General features: G+C 50.4%; 2 protein-coding genes across 4 annotated transcripts in view; both read right to left on the bottom strand.

The window, feature by feature from the left end:
- The window catches only part of LOC116943600 (neuronal migration protein doublecortin-like), a 67,994-nt gene that overhangs the window by 2,995 nt on the left and 46,275 nt on the right, over nt 1-18,724 (bottom strand). For 2 of the 3 annotated variants that reach the window (XM_032956584.2, XM_076067818.1), the window contains exons 5-6: nt 8,841-8,951; nt 3,665-3,756 (exon numbers count right to left, since the gene is read on the bottom strand). In XM_032956584.2, the coding sequence (XP_032812475.2) occupies nt 3,665-3,756; nt 8,841-8,951 (203 nt within the window). The remainder of the gene's footprint in view (nt 1-3,664; nt 3,757-8,840; nt 8,952-18,724) is intronic. The other variant, XM_032956585.2, reaches the window with a different exon arrangement.
- On the bottom strand, nt 8,958-18,719 carry LOC142925079 (uncharacterized). The gene is made up of 2 exons (XM_076067820.1): nt 14,145-18,719; nt 8,958-14,016 (listed from the first exon to the last, which is right to left on the bottom strand). The coding sequence occupies exon 2, from the start codon at nt 10,260-10,262 to the stop codon at nt 9,186-9,188; it is 1,077 nt and encodes a 358-aa protein (XP_075923935.1). The 5' UTR covers nt 10,263-14,016; nt 14,145-18,719; the 3' UTR covers nt 8,958-9,185.

Below are 18,724 nucleotides of genomic sequence, written 5' to 3'. Positions count from 1 at the left end.
TTGCATTTTAATCAGGGAAATAAGTATTTGACCCTCTCAATCAGAAAGATTTCTGGCTCCCAGGTGTCTTTTATACAGGTAACGAGCTGAGATTAGGAGCACACTCTTAAAGGGAGTGCTCCTAATCTCAGCTTGTTACCTGTATAAAAGACACCTGTCCACAGAAGCAATCAATTAATCAGATTCCAAACTCTTCACCATGGCCAATACCAAAGAGCTTTCCAAGGATGTCAGGGACAAGATTGTAGACCTACACAAGGCTGGAATGGGCTACAAGATCATTGCCAAGCAGCTTGGTGAGAAGGTGACAACAGTTGGTGCGATTATTCGCAAATGGAAGAAACACAAAAGAACTGTCAATCTCCCTCGGCCTGGGGCTCCATGCAAGATCTCACCTCGTGGAGTTGCAATGATCATGAGAACGGTGAGGAATCAGACCAGAACTACACGGGAGGATCTTGTCAATGATCTCAAGGCAGCTGGGACCATAGTCACCAAGAAAACAATTGGTAACACACTACGCCGTGAAGGACTTAAATCCTGCAGCGCCCGCAAGGTCCCCCTGCTCAAGAAAGCACGTATGAAGTTTGCCAATGAACATCTGAATGATTCAGAGGACAACTGGGTGAAAGTGTTGTGGTTAGATGAGACCAAAATGGAGCTCTTTGGCATCAACTCAACTCGCCGTGTTTGGAGGAGGAGGAATGCTGCCTATGACCCCAAGAACACCATCCCCACCGTCAAACATGGAGGTGGAAACATTATGCTTTGGGGGTGTTTTTCTGCTAAGGGGACAGGACAACTTCATCGCATCAAAGGGACGATGGACGGGGCCAGGTACCGTCAAATCTTGGGTGAGAACCTCCTTCCCTCAGCCAGGGCATTGAAAATGGGTCGTGGATGGGTATTCCAGCATGGCAATGACCCAAATCACACGGCCAAGGCAACAAAGGAGTGGCTCAAGAAAAAGCACATTAAGGTCCTGGAGTGGCCTAGCCAGTCTCCAGACCTTAATCCCATTGAAAATCTGTGGAGGGAGCTGAAGGTTCGAGTTGCAAACGTCAGTCTCGAAACCTTAATGACTTGGAGAAGATCTGCAAAGATGAGTGGGACAAAATCCCTCCTGAGATGTGTGCAAACCTGGTGGCCAACTACAAGAAACGTCTGACCTCTGTGATTGCCAACAAGGGTTTTGCCGCCAAGCACTAAGTCATGTTTTGCAGAGGGGTCAAATACTTATTTCCCTCATTAAAATACAAAGATATAACATTTTTGACATGCGTCTTTCTGGATTTTTTTGTTGCTATTCTGTCTCTCACTGTTCAAATAAACCTACCATTAAAATTATAGACTGATCATTTCTTTGTCAGTGGGCAAACGTACAAAATCAGCAGGGAATCAAATACTTTTTTTCCTTCACTGTACTTTAGTCAGTCGACAAAATCACGACAATATACGCACCACGTTTACAGATCACTGTGCTCTTTGGCACATCTCAGTCTCAAGCGTGCCATCTGTGGGTCGTCTGTCAACGTGCGTTGACACTCACCAAATCGGCTCTTTTGTTGCGCGCGCAATTAAAAACGCCGATGGCCAAATAAAGCGGCGTGCGATCGGACGCGGGGGGCCGACAGCTGGGTTTACGAGCAGCCCAAACCACACGGGCAGAGGGGACACCCGCGGTCCAGCGAGGGCGCGGGGCGGGCGAGTGAGTGAGACGGTTCTCCTCCTCCATTCGCAGAGTAGGTGACGTCGTTCTAACGGTACGCCTAAGTTTGCGTGCTCCCAATTATCTTGCCAACAAACAAACAAAAAGGACGCCTCATTGAAAAGGGCGCTGACGAACAAGCCAGGCGATGCAATTGTTGTGATGCGAGAGGGGCGCGAAATTTGTAACGTGCCGCCGAGTTTGTACGCGTGATATCGCGCTTTGAGCTACCAACTTTCGCTGGGTATCAACCCGTGTGACGTAATTTTTTTTTTATTTTGCCAGGTAAGGCGCACTGAGCTCTTCAGATATTTTTGCGAAGGTATCTGGTCACTAATGATAGCTCAACGAAGTGGCTTATCATGTGGACATTTATAGCAGCCAAATACTCTAAACGCAGGTTTCTAAATGTGCAGGGAAAAACCGGAGGGCCTGGAGGAAAGTCCACGCGACAACGGGGAGAGAGACGCCATGCAAACTACAAAAGTATGCAGGCGTCAGGGTCGGGATCGAATCCACAACCTCCTGGATACCAGGTGAGGAAGTAGACATCTCGCCACCGATAATAATTTTTATACTTCATATAGCATCGTCACTTACTCAAATTGCATCTCAAAACGCTGCTGTAGAAATTGTAATGCGCACAGTTTTCACACGGAGTCACGGGAAGCCACAGGCAAGTGGGGAGGGGGTAGCCACAACTGGCGCGGTACAATTTCCCAAACTCCGTGGTCCTATATTGGGATGTTTGGCCAACTCCACAGGGTAAATCTTTGCTCACTTTGAATGATGGTGACAGTCCGCACAGAATGATTCCCTCCCACGGACCAAAGGTTCAACGCAGGCATGTGCCCAAATTGACGAAGGTGACCTGGCCAGGCGGTCGTGCGCCTGACGAAATGCCGCGGTGGTTTAACCTCCCCAACGATCGGCAAGCGCGCTTCCGCTAGGCCGCGCCATCGCCTATGATTAAATATGTGCGAAAAAAAAACTCTGACAATTGCGTCCCGTGCAGACCAGGCTCGAGAGCCCAGTTGCTCTGCGGCTGCCAGATGTTGAAGCCAGAGACTTACAGCCTCGCTGGCACGTGTTCGTATTTTGGCTGCACGCCTCCGCGTACAGTGCATGCATACCTCCTCAACGGGGGTTCACGGTGCAGAATGAGCATTTGGCGCGACGACTGCCGACGTATCCCGCGAGGAACAAGAGCCGAGAGGGTTCGCAGCGAATTGCCGCTCGTTTTATTTGCTCGGAATATTTGCTCCACCACCTTCCCTTTGTATCTACCACGTGCATCACTTGTATCGTTTCACAAGATATTTATTTTCTCAACGTGACCTCCTTACATGGCGATGAATGAAGGGCTGGTCCGACCCGCCAGGTGGCACGGTGGTTAAAAGCATGGCTGCTCACAATTAGGGCACAAGTTCAAGTCTTGGTCAGGTGTTAAATTAGCCCTCCATCTTGTTGGGGGTGAATAAAATTCATACCATATTAAGGGAAGTCTGCAGTGGCTGACTCATCCCCCCGCCATCATCATTTGCCATTGTCAATCCACCGCTGGATGAAAGCCTCCCCAAAACGCGACAATCTCTCACAATTCTTTGATGCAATAAAGCCACCTTGCACCCATCTCCTCGGATGGATGTGCTCCCAGACACGTCCCATTCCTTTGCTGCCACTCCGTCATGATTCTTGACCATTTGCCATCATTGCTCCGAGTAACGTGTCTGCCCAAGCTCCCTCACCATAGGAATGAGAAATTTTCACCGCCGGCTCGGGGCTGTAAACAGGCGACGAGCAAGGCCCCCTCTCGCGTTTGAGGCGGAATCCACCGTGGATTTTGACCTTTCAACTGTGCCAACTACAGCGGTTTATTCCTTCTCTGAGGACACCTTACGATGCGAGGGTGGGGGTTGAGGGTGGGGGGGGGTCGGGGGTCGGGTGCTCTCTGACCTTGTTGCGCCGGAGGCTGGACGGGCTGGAGGGGGAGCTGGGAGATGGCGCCGAGCGCGGCGTCGACAGCTGGCTGCCGCTGCCGCCGTTCACTGCACACGCGCGTGACACGCGGGCGATATTCGGGTGGCACGCGGGCGACACGGGGGCGACGCACGGCGTGGGAGCGCAAGTCAGGACCACGTGCGGGAGGCAACGTCGGGTGCGAAGGGGAACCCCCCCCCACTCTTCTCGCGTCTGGAAATGCTCAACGTGTCGCCGAACATTTGTACGCAACCAACAAGCTTTCTGTGGGGTTATTAGGATGGTGGCCTGTGGTTGTCGGTGGACCTCCCTGTGACTCGACTGGTGCTGGGAAGGGGCCTGCCAGCTCAACCATAAGTCCTGGTTGAGCCTCCCAGAAACCCACCGTGCGTCCGTGGGTCGCTGCTTGTCCCCACGTCAGCAGTTGATATTTTTACGCCTCTCTGCCTTGGTTCTTTTGGCAAAATAAAAGGAATAAATTGAAAATAAAAAAGTCTAATTTTTTTAATGTATTCTTTTTATTATTTTAATTTTAAATGTTACATTTATTTTATTCTTTTTTGTTTTCTATCTACGTGACTTTACCAAAAGAACCAAGAATATGAATTCCTGCAGCCACGAAAGTTTTAAGTAAAAATTTAACCGCTCTCTGCCTCTGTTTCATTCCCCTCCATATGCCCGTCTCATTGCCGACGAGCTGCATCGCAAAAGGCAAGATACGGAGACTTGCAGCGGATGGGGAATACCGCGGGGTGGACATGGGACGGGGGTGGGGATGTGGTTGGTAAGGGGGGGGGTGAATATTGACAGTAGGGGCTGAATGAACGCCCCCCCCACCTTCGCGATGCGACGAATCGTCGTGATTCAGGATCACAAACTGTTTCGACGATATATATATTTTTAAACACTGGTGCACGTAGTGGCCTCTGGTGGCTGGCCGATTGTATATAATACACACATCGAAAAAAAAGATCGATGCTTACACTCGCTAATTCAGTACGTGCGTTGCGTAAAAAAATAATAATTCTAAATTAATCGGGCATAGGAGGGGGGGGGGGGGGTTAAGATTATTAGGTTCCATTACAGACAAGGACTTTTGAACCCCCCCCCCCTCTCGCCACTCCCCTCGTTGCTGTTCCCCCTCCTCCCACGACGGCGCTAATTACGAGTGTGGCTGCCTCTAATAGAAGCAAATGAGTGGGCGGTGGCGAAATGCAATTTTAAATAGCGGAGACAATGCCCGCCCGCGCGCGCGTCCCCCGTAAGGCAGCAGAGCAGAGTTGACGCGCGACAGTGCCACTTAATGAAAACAGATCCACGGGATCGGCGGTCAGGGCAGCTTTCAGCACCCACGCATGGGATAAATAATTATTTATGTCCTTCTCGACCGCAGTTTATATTCCGTGTCTGCGAATCGTCACCACCACCGTCATCATTTTCATCGCACGAAGCGTCGGCTTCGGGGGGGGGGGGGGGGGGGGAGCGGTGTGGATCGATTCACTCGGTGCCAGTGACAGAGACGCACTTTGGAAGTTGGCGGTGGTGGCCTGCGCGTGAACAGTTACGGGTTAGATTATCAACAGTAATTTATCATTCGTAGCGCACGCAGAAAGAACAGAACGAATCAGATTACATGCATGGATGTACTTAGTTACCAAGAGGAGTTTCGTGGTTCTATAGTCGTGCATTAGCGCACGCAGAAAGAACAGAACGAATCAGATTACATGCATGGATGTACTTAGTTACCAAGAGGAGTTTCGTGGTTCTATAGTCGTGCATTAGCGCACGCAGAAAGAACAGAACGAATCAGATTACATGCATAGATGTACTTAGTTACCAAGAGGAGTTTCGTGGTTCTATAGTCGTGCATTACACGCACGCAACTGCTGCCTACTCACGCGGTACCGAGCTGTGTGTCAAGATTCTGTCAATGAGCGCAGTCGAAAGGGGGAGAAAAATCGCAGACTCGAAATTGACCGTGGTTCTCGTCCAAGATGTTGCCAGTATCCTTCTTTGGCAACGTCTAAAATTGTTTTGGGTGTCCGGGGACACCTCCCCCCCCCCCCCCCCTCTGCTCACCGCCCTCCGTTCATCGGCTAAATGAACGGCGTGGGCTGTTGTGCACTGGTCCCAGCTGGGAATGGGCATGCTTTCTTGCCTGGGCGGCGTAGGCCTCTGCAGAGGCACCTGCAGCTTCACGGTGGCGCCGGGACGCCGACTACGACCCAAAATAAATCACGGGAATTATTTTCCGTGAGAATCTAACGCGCACAAAAAAAATGTGCGCGTTTGATCAAAATTGCAGAAATGAGGTTTCGCACGTAGGCAAGAATGAACGTAAAAGAGACGCGGCCGATTTGATGTAACCAAAAAAAAAACCGCCCGGAGAAATGAATAAATAAATATAAAAAGGGACATCATGAAAGCCAAAGCTTAAATATCAAGAATGTAAAACGAAAGCGCGTAAAACGCGTGACGAGATCAATAGCACCGCGTTTGACGGGTTCGTGCATTCGCAAGTTAAAAGGTAAAGCGTGCGAGGGATTTAACTTCGAAGAGAGGAGGCGTTCGCGACGGGGCCACGTGGCCTCCGAGCCGCCCCAATGCGGCCACACCCCCCCCCCCCCCCCGGATTTTCCCCTTCCATTTATTCCCAGCTGATCACAGCGTCCGTCTGATATTCTCTCTCCTCAATCTCCCCCCACTCCACCCCCCCTCTCTCTCCCTCGCGGAGCATTACGCGACCACCTGGAGCCATCCCCTATTGTTTTCCGACCCATTTAACGCCGCGCGTGGCGCACAGCTGTCTGGCTCGGTTTCTGGGCCCCCCGTTATGACCTCTCCCTCCTCCTCCTCGTCTGACACAACCACCCCCTCCCACCTCCTCCCCCCCCCCCACCACACACAACCGACGTCTCTCCATGCGGTCTCATACCCCGATCGCCGCCGCCACCACCACCACCGCCGCCACCATCCTCCCACCAGCACCGTACCCCGCCATTCCTTTCTGATATTTGATCGTCTGGGGTAAGGAGGACGCGATGATTCAGCCCTGCTGCTGTGCAAGTCGCTGGTCTATTTCAAAGGTTCGGTTGCCCATGATGGACTGCTCAACATAGTAATATTATTATTAAATAATAATAACAACGCGGTGGTTTATGTTGAGCGTGCAACGATATACATCCTCCCTCCTCTACCCCGGAGTTCCTTTGATGAACCGTCGCAATGAGAATCAAGAATGAAATTATTTTCTCAATGTAGCGACGAATGGACATGCCTCTGCAGTAGAGAAATCGAGCAAATGCTTTCAACGTATACACGTATAAAACCACCGCTTCTCATGCGATATGATCGATGAATATGTATGTTGAACTTCTCTCGCACCGAACGTAGCTGGTGCAAAAGAAGTTCAACAAACATGCTCGAATCAGAAGCTCAAGAGTTGATATCTATCGTATCAATCGATGTATCATTCTAGCCCCAGTTTCTGTATCCAACTGGGTAGTGTCAACAGCAGTTCTGTTATATATTATTACAAGGGCTGCTTGTTTAACATGGTGCGACTCACTGCTTCGCGAGAGTTCCAAACGGAATCTTGGTCTCGCGTGATGATGCCAAATACACAGGAGGAATAACACTGGGGGATGGACACCTACCCGCGTCGCACAATTAGGTTAATATCTGACTGAATATGCCCTGGCATCTGTGCAAAGCATGGGTAGTACGTTCCCCGCACCTCTGATTAGCATGGTTGGCTACGTACGGTGCAAAATAAATTCGACATACTTACATGTATCATTAGACCTCCTTTGCCAGTACCAAAATATAATAATAGGGTTTCCCCCTTTTTTCTGGCAACAAAACTGAAACCTTTTTACAAGGAATCATGTTTGCATTAACCACAATACTTGTGGTCAAAATGCAAACAAAAAAACACACTGATAATATATGCATTGGCCTTGAAACTGATTGGTCCACACCAGAGAGGGATTTCTTTTGAGTCTCGTCTCAATTAGTGCTAGACTAGAGGACGCCAAAAGGCGTACAGCTCAAAGACAATGTACTATCAAAGTAATGAGGGCTCGGGGGTAAGCATCTACATCATTAGACCTCCTTTGCTAGTACCAAAATAAAATAGGGTTTTTCCCCTTTTTTCTGGCAACAAAACTGAAACCTTTTTACAAGGAATCATGCGTGCATTAACCACAATACTTGTGGTCAAAATGCAAACAAAAAACACACTGATAATTGAGACGAGGCTTAAAAGAAAGCCGTCTCTGGTGTGGACCAATCAGTTTCAAGGACAATGCATACTATTATCAGTGTGTTTTTTCTTCTTTGGTTCTTTCGGTAAAGTCACGTAGAATGAGAATAAAATAATAAAATAAAACAATAAAATTCTCACGACGTTTCGGCCACAACACAAGTGGCCTTCTTCAGGTGAAAGGAACAAACCTGTCGGGACGACAGAGCTACACTGAACGCTGCTAAGATTCGCAGCGTCTTTAAGCAGCGTTTGCAGCGTTCATTGTAGCTCTGTCGTCCCGACAGGTTTGTTCCTTTCACCTGAAGAAGGCCACTTGTGTTGTGGCCGAAACGTCGTGAGAATTTTATTGTTTTATTTTATTATTTTATTCCCATTCTACGTGACTTTACCGAAAGAACCAAAGAAGGTGAATCCTTGCAGTCACGAAAGCTTTAAATCGAAATTTAGTGTGTTTTTTGTTTGCATTTTGACCACAAGTATTGTGGTTAATGCAGACGTGATTCCTTGTAAAAAGGTTTCAGTTTTGTTGCCAGAAAAAAAGGGGAAAAACACTATTATTATACTTACATGTACTGCCACGTGTTTGAGACATTAAGATGTTGCAAACCGCACGTGCAACTAAAACACTGCCTTTACCCCCACGAAGTTCCAATTCAAAACACAGTCCTCTCTTGGGGGCCACTCAAACTAAAGAAAAAGCAACCTCCCCAGCTTTCACCGTCCTCTCTCAACCGACGGTGCCAGATCCCCCCCTCTCTCTTCACGCTCACTCATTTATTGGCCGCACAGTGTAACACGAAATAACGCGTTGCTTTCAAACCGGCGTGGGGGAGCGCGTGAGAGGAGAGAGAGAGAGCGAGCGAGAGAGACAAAGAGACCGCGTACCTGATCCGCCAGGCGACTTGCTCCGGATGGACGGGCTCTTGGCTCCGCTGCGGCGAGGCGTAGACGGTGGTCCCCCCTTCCCGGCGGTCGATTTGAGGCCACGGCAGTCTGCTGAAACACGAGCCGGGGTCGGGACACCACGCAACAGTTCCGCCGGCTCCTCGCTCGAGCCGTCCGGCCTGCTTGAGGCTAAGCGAATCGCTCGCGAAATTGGCCGCGAATCTCCATCGTCGGCCCCGCGGCTGCTTTTGTCCACATCCCTAGCCCGGTAGCCGCGCCGCGCCGCGGTGAGGAAATTAAACGGCGCGTTTTTACTTCACGCTGCGCGCGTGACGAAATGCATCCTTAAAATAATCGCCGAGCAGATGGACGCTCGTCAGCGGTGAGGTTTCGCCTCTCTACCGTGAAAGCAACCGGCCACACTATTTGCTCACGACCGGTTGCAGAGACGCCCGTCGACAATGGATTCGGTTTGTAAGTGACCAAGTTGCGAGTGACCAAGTTGCGAGTGACCAAGTTGCGAGTGACCAAGTTGCGAGTGACCAAGTTGCGCATGACCAAGTTGCGAGTGACCAAGTTGCGAGTGACCAAGTTGCGAGTGACCAAGTTGCGAGTGACCAAGTTGCGAGTGACCAAGTTGCGCGTGACCAAGTTGCGAGTGACCAAGTTGCGAGTGACCAAGTTGCGAGTGACCAAGTTGCGAGTGACCAAGTTGCGAGTGACCAAGTTGCGAGTGACCAAGTTGCGCATGACCAAGTTGCGAGTGACCAAGTTGCGAGTGACCAAGTTGCGAGTGACCAAGTTGCGAGTGACCAGGTTGCGCGTGACCAAGTTGCGAGTGACCAAGTTGCGAGTGACCAAGTTGCGCGTGACCAAGTTGCGAGTGACCAAGTTGCGAGTGACCAAGTTGCGAGTGACCAAGTTGCGAGTGACCAAGTTGCGCGTGACCAAGTTGCGAGTGACCAAGTTGCGCGTGACCAAGTTGCGCGTGACCAAGTTGCGAGTGACCAGGTTGCGAGTGACCAGGTTGCGAGTGACCAAGTTGCGAGTGACCAAGTTGCGAGTGACCAGGTTGCGAGTGACCAAGTTGCGAGTGACCAGGTTGCGAGTGACCAAGTTGCGCGTGACCAAGTTGCAAGTGACCAAGTTGCGCGTGACCAGGTTGCGAGTGACCAAGTTGCGCGTGACCAAGTTGCGAGTGACCAAGTTGCGAGTGACCAAGTTGCGAGTGACCAAGTTGCGAGTGACCAAGTTGCGAGTGACCAAGTTGCGCGTGACCAAGTTGCGCACGCCGACCGCTCCGGACCCGGATTCACAGCACAAACGGCGCGCCTCTCTTGCGGGGGACCTCTTGCACAACATTGCCAACAAAAGCCCCGGCACAACGATCCGGCCTGGGCTCGCACCAACCGGAACTCGCATCTCTTCGGAGTGCCCATCACATAGAGCTGCCGGATTAGAGGGTGCAACTGAGTGGAATTAAATAAAAATCCCCCGTTAAGGCCCTATAAACAGTTTTTAGCCCATCAGCTTATGGCACTTCCAGGCTTACGCTATCCGGCGGCATTTGTTTCGGCAGGGGAACTCTGGCCGGGTTTTGACCACGTGTCTCTCATCAGCTAAGTCAAGCTCGTGATGATAAACAGCACTGCAAGGCGCCTCAGCAGTGGGAAACGCCGGCCGGAGTTGGGAAAAGACGATTCAAGTTGCTCTACAGGATTCGGATTGGGGCCTTATCATCTGTCCTTCGTCAGGAGCTGAGACCCTCTGAATGCACGGCTAGAAGATGGTGCTTGTACGAGAGTGATCAGCCATGTCAGTGTGAGAGGCTCATGTGACCCACAAAAGCAGGTCATTGATTGATTCCAATCAATGACTGCAAACGGCAATATTGTTTCAAAATTCAATATTCACTGGAGAAATGATCTGTTTATAGTTTTACCCATTAACCCATGTAGGAAGGATCAGTGGTGCAGTGGTTAGCCTACGAAGCTATAACCAAAAGAGCCAGCGTTTAATTTCTGACCACGGTTAAAAATGTCATCATTCTCATAACACCATTGAAATAATCTTCATGCCAATCAGTTCATGAACTTAAGTATTTCACGCCACTGTAATGTAACCTAGCGTGTCCATCGTGTAATGTGTACAAGTCAAGCCAAGCACCAATGGGCGAGCGCCAACGCCGCATTCGGTTAAATCTGGGGGCCTCGTTAAGTTGCGCACGTTGCTCGGAGCGCATGGGCGGCGAGATATTTCGGTTTTGCTCGCTCACGTTTGAACGTTTGAACCCTGCACCCGAGACGGTGGGGGGCAGCAAGAGGGGGGGGGGGGGTTGGCCGCATGCTGTGGTTTAATGAGAGATAAATCATCTACTGCTGGGAGACAACCCCCTCCAGCCATGATTGGCGGAGTCAAAAGGCCACCGTGTTAGCGATTCCAGCCAAATAGAGGCAGCGAAGTCGCTCGACCTAATTTAGCTGAATTCGTATAAAGGGTAAATTTGCAGCCCTGCAACTTCTTGCTCACACCGCTGCTGGTAGAAAGGTGCTGCCACCAGACGGGGCTCTCGAGAACCTCTCTGCGAGGGTACTTTGGCCGATTCTTTAACATTTGATTTGCCGGGTGCACAGAAGGTTGCCTGGGGTGGTGGATTTAAGCAAGTGCCAAGCCGATCCAATCAAACTGTCGACCTCTGGATTACAAGTGAAAACACACGCATTTAGAAGAAGAATTTCTACAAAAAAAGACGATTTGAAAGCTACGACCCGAAGCGTTGGTGAAAATTTCTGGCGGCCAAGGGAGCGTGGGGTCCCGCTGGCAGAACCACGGCGCGGGACACTAAGATTTCTGCGTCTGGGTTTATTCTTTAACTGTGTGGCGAGCGCAACTGCCCCTGCTGTCCTGCCAATTAGGTGCAGCGACTGAGAGGCCCCTTTTGTGCAGAAACCCCCCTCCCTCCCCCACATGCACACACACTCGCGCACGCACACACAAGCTAGCGCGCACACACATGCACGCACACACATGCACGCACACACTCGCACAAAGACAAAGATCCTCCGTGTAGCCTTAACAGACTGTTGGGGTAAGTGCTGTTAGCGAGCACCTATGAAGGCCGGCACGGCACACGAGGGGGTGGGTGGCCAACACCACGCCCGGCCGCCTTTGTCTCCCTAGTGGCGATGTTTACACACCGCACCAGGTACTAATTTGAGGCTGAGTCGACCTAGGGGAGGCCCGGGACCGGTTCAGATAATCGTCACTGGTGTTGGCCGTGAGCGGGAATCGAACCCGGGTCGCCAGGTTCATAGCGCAGCGCACTAACCGCTACACTATCGCTCCCCACACACACACACACACTTGCGCGCACACACACACACAAGCTAGCGCGCACACACATGCACACACACACTCGTGCACACACACATGCACACACGCACACACACTCGTGCACACACACACATTCTCGCGCACACACTCGCGCACACACATACACAAGCAAGCGCGCACACACATGCACGTACACACACGCTCGCACACACACTCGCGCACACACACACACACACGTACGCTCGCACGCACACACTCTCGCGCACACACATACACAAGCTAGCGCGCACACACTCGCGCACACACACACATATGCTGCTAGCACACACACACGATCGGCCCCCTGAAATCGTAACAAACACACAGGCTGGGCTGGCTGGCCAGCCTGCCCAGCTGTAAATCTGGGTCCTGTGCGCCATAACCAAAATAAACTCCAGAAATCAAAGGTGGAGGGGGAAAATGTTTACGTTGTTCCTGTGTGTATATAAGTCGTTTCATTTTATGAAAAAAAATCTTTATGGAGTTTTCTGAGGGATGGCAGACAGAATGAATTATGCTCACTCCTACCTCCGTGGGTCAAATGGCACCTTGTGTCCATGTGTAAATACAAGACGCATAAATATTGTGTCCGTGTGGAAATACAATACGTATAAATATTGTTCTAATGATTCGCTTCATTAATACCCACCGGATGCCATTTTGTACATTGCTCTGCTGTGACTGCACGACTGTATTTTTACTTAGAAATTCCATCAAATTAATATGATCGTAAACTATTACTGTTTCGCTGCTGTTGGAGACTATTAAAATGCCGCAAGCTATACACTGGGTTCGTGAAATTTTAACGATCGTGCCAACGCGCTACCCAGGCAACCTCACTCTCGTTGAGGAGGGGGCCCCTCACATCATAGCGTTTTGGGCCAATTCCATTAACGAGGGTTTCACTTCCTACGGAAGGAAATCTGGAGATTCCCAGATCCCAGAGAAAACCCCACCACTGTTTACGAGTGGGCAGCACTCAGCACTGGCAACCCTCCTAGCCGCGTTGCCGCACGCCGCCTACGACGTGCGGCAAGCCGAAGCGACCCGAGAGGGCACGGAGCGCCCGCTGTTGTAAACCAGGGCACAGCGTTGGAGTGAGTTCAATCAGGATCAGAAAATCTTTGTCTATTCTGGAGAGCATTTTCTTGGTTCTTTCGGTTATGTCAGGGAAATAGAAAAAAAAAATCATGCAATAAAATTTAAGTAAACAATTAAAATAATACAAAAAAAATTGAGGTTAAAAATATACATAATAAAAATACAATTAAAATAATAAATTAAAAATAATAAAAGCAAAAAACCCACAATAAAAATAGTAAAATATTTTTTTAAAAATAAGAAATAAACCCACGACGTTTCGATCGCGACACCAGCGGTCTTCATCAGGTGGAGAGACAACCAAGAATATGAATTCCTGCAGTCACGGAAGTTTTAAGTTAAAATTTATTCTGGAGAAATCCGATGAGCTATAAAGCTCAGATTTCACAAATGTCCGGGAGGGGCGCGGGCCAGAAAGTCACAACAAACAATGTAATAGGCAATAGCTGTTTATTAAAACATCAAATAAACTGGGAGAAAGAAAAAAAGACAACCAAGAGGAAAAACAAAATCTCCCGTTACACCCCCAAGAGGAAGAAGAGACCTCCTGTTACACCCCCAAGAGGAGGAACAGACCTCCTGTTACACCACCATGAGGAAGAACAGACCTCCTGTTACGCCCCCAAGAAGAAGAAACTCCTCCTGTTACACCCCCAAGAGGAAGAACAGACCTCCTGTTACACCACCAAGAGGAAGAACAGACCTCCCGTTATACCCCCAAGAGGAAGAACAGACCTCCCGTTACACGCCCAAGAGGAAAAACAGACCTCCCGTTACACGCCCAAGAGGAAGAACAGACCTCCCGTTACACCCCCAGGAGGAAAAACAGACCTCCCGTTACACCACCAAGAGGAAGAACAGACCTCCCGTTACACCACCAAGAGGAAGAACAGACCTCCCGTTACACCCCCAAGAGGAAGAACAGATCTCCCGTTATACCCCCAGGAGGAAGAAAATACCTCCTGTTACACCACCAAGAGGAAGAACAGACCTCCCGCTACACCACCAAGAGGAAGAACAGACGTCCCGTTATACCCCCAAGAGGAAGAACAGACCTCCCATTACACACCCAAGAGGAAAAACAGACCTCCCGTTACACGCCCAAGAGGAAGAACAGACCTCCTGTAACACCACCAAGAGGAAGAACAGACCTCCCATTACATCACCAAGAGGAAGAACAGACCTCCTGTTACACGCCCAAGAGGAAGAACAGACCTCCTGTTACACCACCAAGAGGAAGAACAGACGTCCTGTTACACCACCAAGAGGAAGAACAGACTTCCCGTTACACCCCCAAGAGGAAGAACATACCTCCGTTACACCACCAAGAGGAAGAACATACCTCCCGCTACACCACCAAGAGGAAGAACAGACCTCCCGTTACACCCCCAAGAGGAAGAACAGACCTCCTGTTACACCACCAAGAGGAAGAACAGACCTCCCCGTTACACCCCCAAGAGGAAGAACATACCTCCTGTTACACCCCCAAGAGGAAGAACAGACCTCCCATTACACGCCCAAGAGGAAGAACAGACCTCCTGTTACACTACCAAGAGGAAGAACAGACCTCCTGTTACACCCCCAAGAGGAAGAACAGACCTCCTGTTACACCACCAAGAGGAAGAACAGACCTCCCGTTACACCACCCAGAGGAAGAACAGACCTCCTGTTACACCCCCAAGAGAAAGAACGGACCTCCTGTTACACCCCAAAGAGGAAGAACAGACCTCCTGTTGCACCAACAAGAGGAGGAACAGACCTCCTGTTACACCCCCAAGAGGAAGAAACAGACCTCCTGTTACACCCCCAAGAGGAAGAACATACCTCCTGTTACACCACCAAGAGGAGGAACAGACCTCCTGTTACACCCCCAGGAGGAAGAACAGGCCTCCTGTTGCACCACCAAGAGGAAAAACAGACCTCCTGTTACACGCCCAAGAGGAAGAACAGACCTCCTGTTACACCCCCAAAAGGAAGAACAGACCTCCCGTTACACCCCCAAGAGGAAGAACAGACCTCCTGTTACACCCCCAAGAGGAAGAACCCCCCCGTTACACCACCAAGAGGAAGAACAGACCTCCTGTTACACCCCCAAGAGGAAGAACATACCTCCTGTTACACCACCAAGAGGAAAAACAGACCTCCCGTTTCACCCCCAAGAGGAAGAACAGACCTCCCATTACACCCCCAAGAGGAAGAACAGACCTCCTGTTACACCACCAAGAGGAAGAACAGACTTCCCGTTACACCACCAAGAGGAAGAACAGACCTCCTGTTACACCCCCAAGAGGAAGAACAGACCTCCCGTTACACCCCCAAGAGGAAGAACAGACCTCTCATTACATCACCAAGAGGAAGAACAGACCTCCTGTTACACCCCCAAGAGGAAGAACAGACCTCCTGTTACACCCCCAAGAGGAAGAACAGACCTCCTGTTACACCACCATGAGGAAGAACATACCTCCCGTTACACCCCCAAGAGGAGGAACAGACCTCCCATTACACCACCAAGAGGAAGAACAGACCTCCCTTTACACCCCCCAAGAAGAAGAACAGACCTCCCGTTACACCCCCAAGAGGAAGAACAGACCTCCCGTTACACCCCCAAGAGGAAGAACAGACCTCCTGTTACACCCCCAAGAGGAAGAACATACCTCCCGTTACACCACCAAGAGGAAGAACAGACCTCCTGTTACACCCCCAAGAGGAGGAACAGACCTCCCGTTACACCACCAAGAGAAAGAACAGACCTCCCGTTACACCCCCAAGAGGAAGAACAGACCTCCCGTTACACGCCCAAGAGGAAGAACAGACCTCCTGTTACACTACCAAGAGGAAGAACAGACCTCCTGTTACATCCCCACGAGGAAGAACAGACCTCCTATTACACCACCAAGAGGAAGAATAGACCTCCCGTTACACCACCCAGAGGAAGAACAGACCTCCTGTTACACCCCCAAGAGAAAGAACGGACCTCCTGTTACACCCCAAAGAGGAAGAACAGACCTCCTGTTACACCCCCAAGAGGAAGAACAGACCTCCTGTTACACCCCCAAGAGGAAGAACAGACCTCCTGTTGCACCAACAAGAGGAGGAACAGACCTCCTGTTACACCCCCAAGAGGAAGAAACAGACCTCCTGTTACACCCCCAAGAGGAAGAACATACCTCCTGTTACACCACCAAGAAGAGGAACAGACCTCCTGTTACACCCCCAGGAGGAAGAACAGACCTCCTGTTGCACCACCAAGAGGAAAAACAGACCTCCTGTTACACGCCCAAGAGGAAGAACAGACCTCCTGTTACACCCCAAAGAGGAAGAACAGACCTCCCGTGACACCCCCAAGAGGAAGAATAGACCTCCTGTTACACCCCCAAGAGGAAGAACCCCCCCCCGTTACACCCCCAAGAGGAAGAACAGACCTCCTGTTACACCCCCAAGAGGAAGAACAGACCTCCCGTGACACCCCCAAGAGGAAGAACAGACCTCCTGTTACACCCCCAAGAGGAAGAACCCCCCCGTTACACCCCCAAGAGGAAGAACAGACCTCCTGTTACACCCCCAAGAGGAAGAACAGACCTCCTGTTACACCACCAAGAGGAAGAACAGACCTCCCGTTTCACCCCCAAGAGGAAGAACAGACCTCCAGTTACACCCCCAAGAGGAAGAACAGACCTCCTGTTACACCACCAAGAGGAAGAACAGACTTCCCGTTACACCACCAAGAGGAAGAACAGACCTCCCGTTACACCACCAAGTGGAAGAACAGACCTCCTGTTACACCCCCAAGAGGAAGAACAGACATCCTGTTACACCCCCAAGAGGAAGAACAGACCTCCCATTACATCACCAAGAGGAAGAACAGACCTCCTGTTACACCCCAAGAGGAAGAACAGACCTCCTGTTACACCCCCAAGAGGAAGAACAGACCTCCTGTTACACCCCCAAGAGGAAGAACAGACCTCCCATTACATCACCAAGAGGAAGAACATACCTCCTGTTACACCCCCAAGAGGAAGAACAGACCTCCTGTTACACCCCCAAGAGGAAGAACAGACCTCCTGTTACACCCCCGAGAGGAAGAACAGACCTCCTGTTACACCCCCAAGAGGAAGAACAGACCTCCTGTTACACCACCATGAGGAAGAACATACCTCCTGTTACACCCCCAAGAGGAAGAACAGACCTCCCGTTACACCCCCAAGAGGAGGAACAGACATCCTGTTACACCCCCAAGAGGAAGAACAGACCTCCTGTTACACCCCCAAGAGGAAGAACATACCTCCCGTTACACCACCAAGAGGAAGAACAGACCTCCCGTTACACCCCCAAGAGGAGGAACAGACCTCCCGTTACACCACCAAGAGGAAGAACAGACCTCCCGTTACACCCCCAAGAGGAAGAACAGACCTCCCGTTACACTCCCAAGAGGAAGAACAGACCTCCCGTTACACCACCAAGAGGAAGAACATACCTCCCGTTACACCACCAAGAGGAAGAACAGACCCTTGGCCACGGATGGCATCAGTGGTGGGTGTGATATCAGAAACCGTCCTGGGCCCCCTCGTCCCTTCACCAACCCACACCGACCAGCGTGGTCAGGTGTAGCCAAACAACCCCATGATATCTATCGTGTGTGGAGGCTTTCATCCAGCAGCAGATTGACCAAAGTCATGCGATTTATTACGATCACTGTCATAAGCCACCAATCTGCATCACCCATAATACTTTTTGTTTGTTTTGGCTTGATCGCGTAAATATAAATGTGTCGTTAAACCCGCCACCACCCGACGCAACCAGCATCATAAATCTGGCTGCTGCCTGATTATGCCAGTTGTAATTACTGGTGAAATGTGAAACTCAGATTGTAAATGTTGTGCATTTGCTCTCCAACACACTGGTGTACTCTATCTGTAACGAATCGGCATGTTCTGTTCACGTGACAAACCTTACTAGTTGGCTTTGTCGGGTCGTGGCGGGTTTATTTACACATTTATATTTATGCGATCTAACCCAAAATAACCTGTATTATAGATGATATTGGTCGCGAAAGCCTGTGTTAAACTGCGTTACCCAGCCACACACCGACAGCAAAGCAGCTGTTGGTTATCCTGCAGTTCCCATCATCATAGCAGATTGCTAGAATTAACAAGCTCGTGATGGGCCTCAAACTACTTTTATCGTGATGTGTCCCACAGTACTTTTATCGTGATGGGCTCCACAGTACTTACTCTATCGTGATGGGGCCTAGAGTACCTTCTCTACCGTGACGGGTTCCACATTACTTTATTGTGATGGGCCCCACAGTATTGTCTCTATCAAGATGGGCCCCAGAGTACCTTCTCAATCGTGACGGGTGCCACAGTTCCTACGCTATCGTGATGGGCCCCATCGTGATGGATCGCACAGTA

This window comes from Petromyzon marinus, chromosome 18, assembly GCF_048934315.1.
Source record: "Petromyzon marinus isolate PM22_M1 ecotype Great Lakes invasive population chromosome 18, UKy_Petmar_22M1.pri1.0, whole genome shotgun sequence".
Taxonomy (NCBI): Eukaryota; Metazoa; Chordata; class Hyperoartia; order Petromyzontiformes; family Petromyzontidae; genus Petromyzon; species Petromyzon marinus.
The sequence above is the reverse complement of the archived record's forward strand: the minus strand, read 5'-3'. Positions and strand labels throughout refer to the sequence as shown.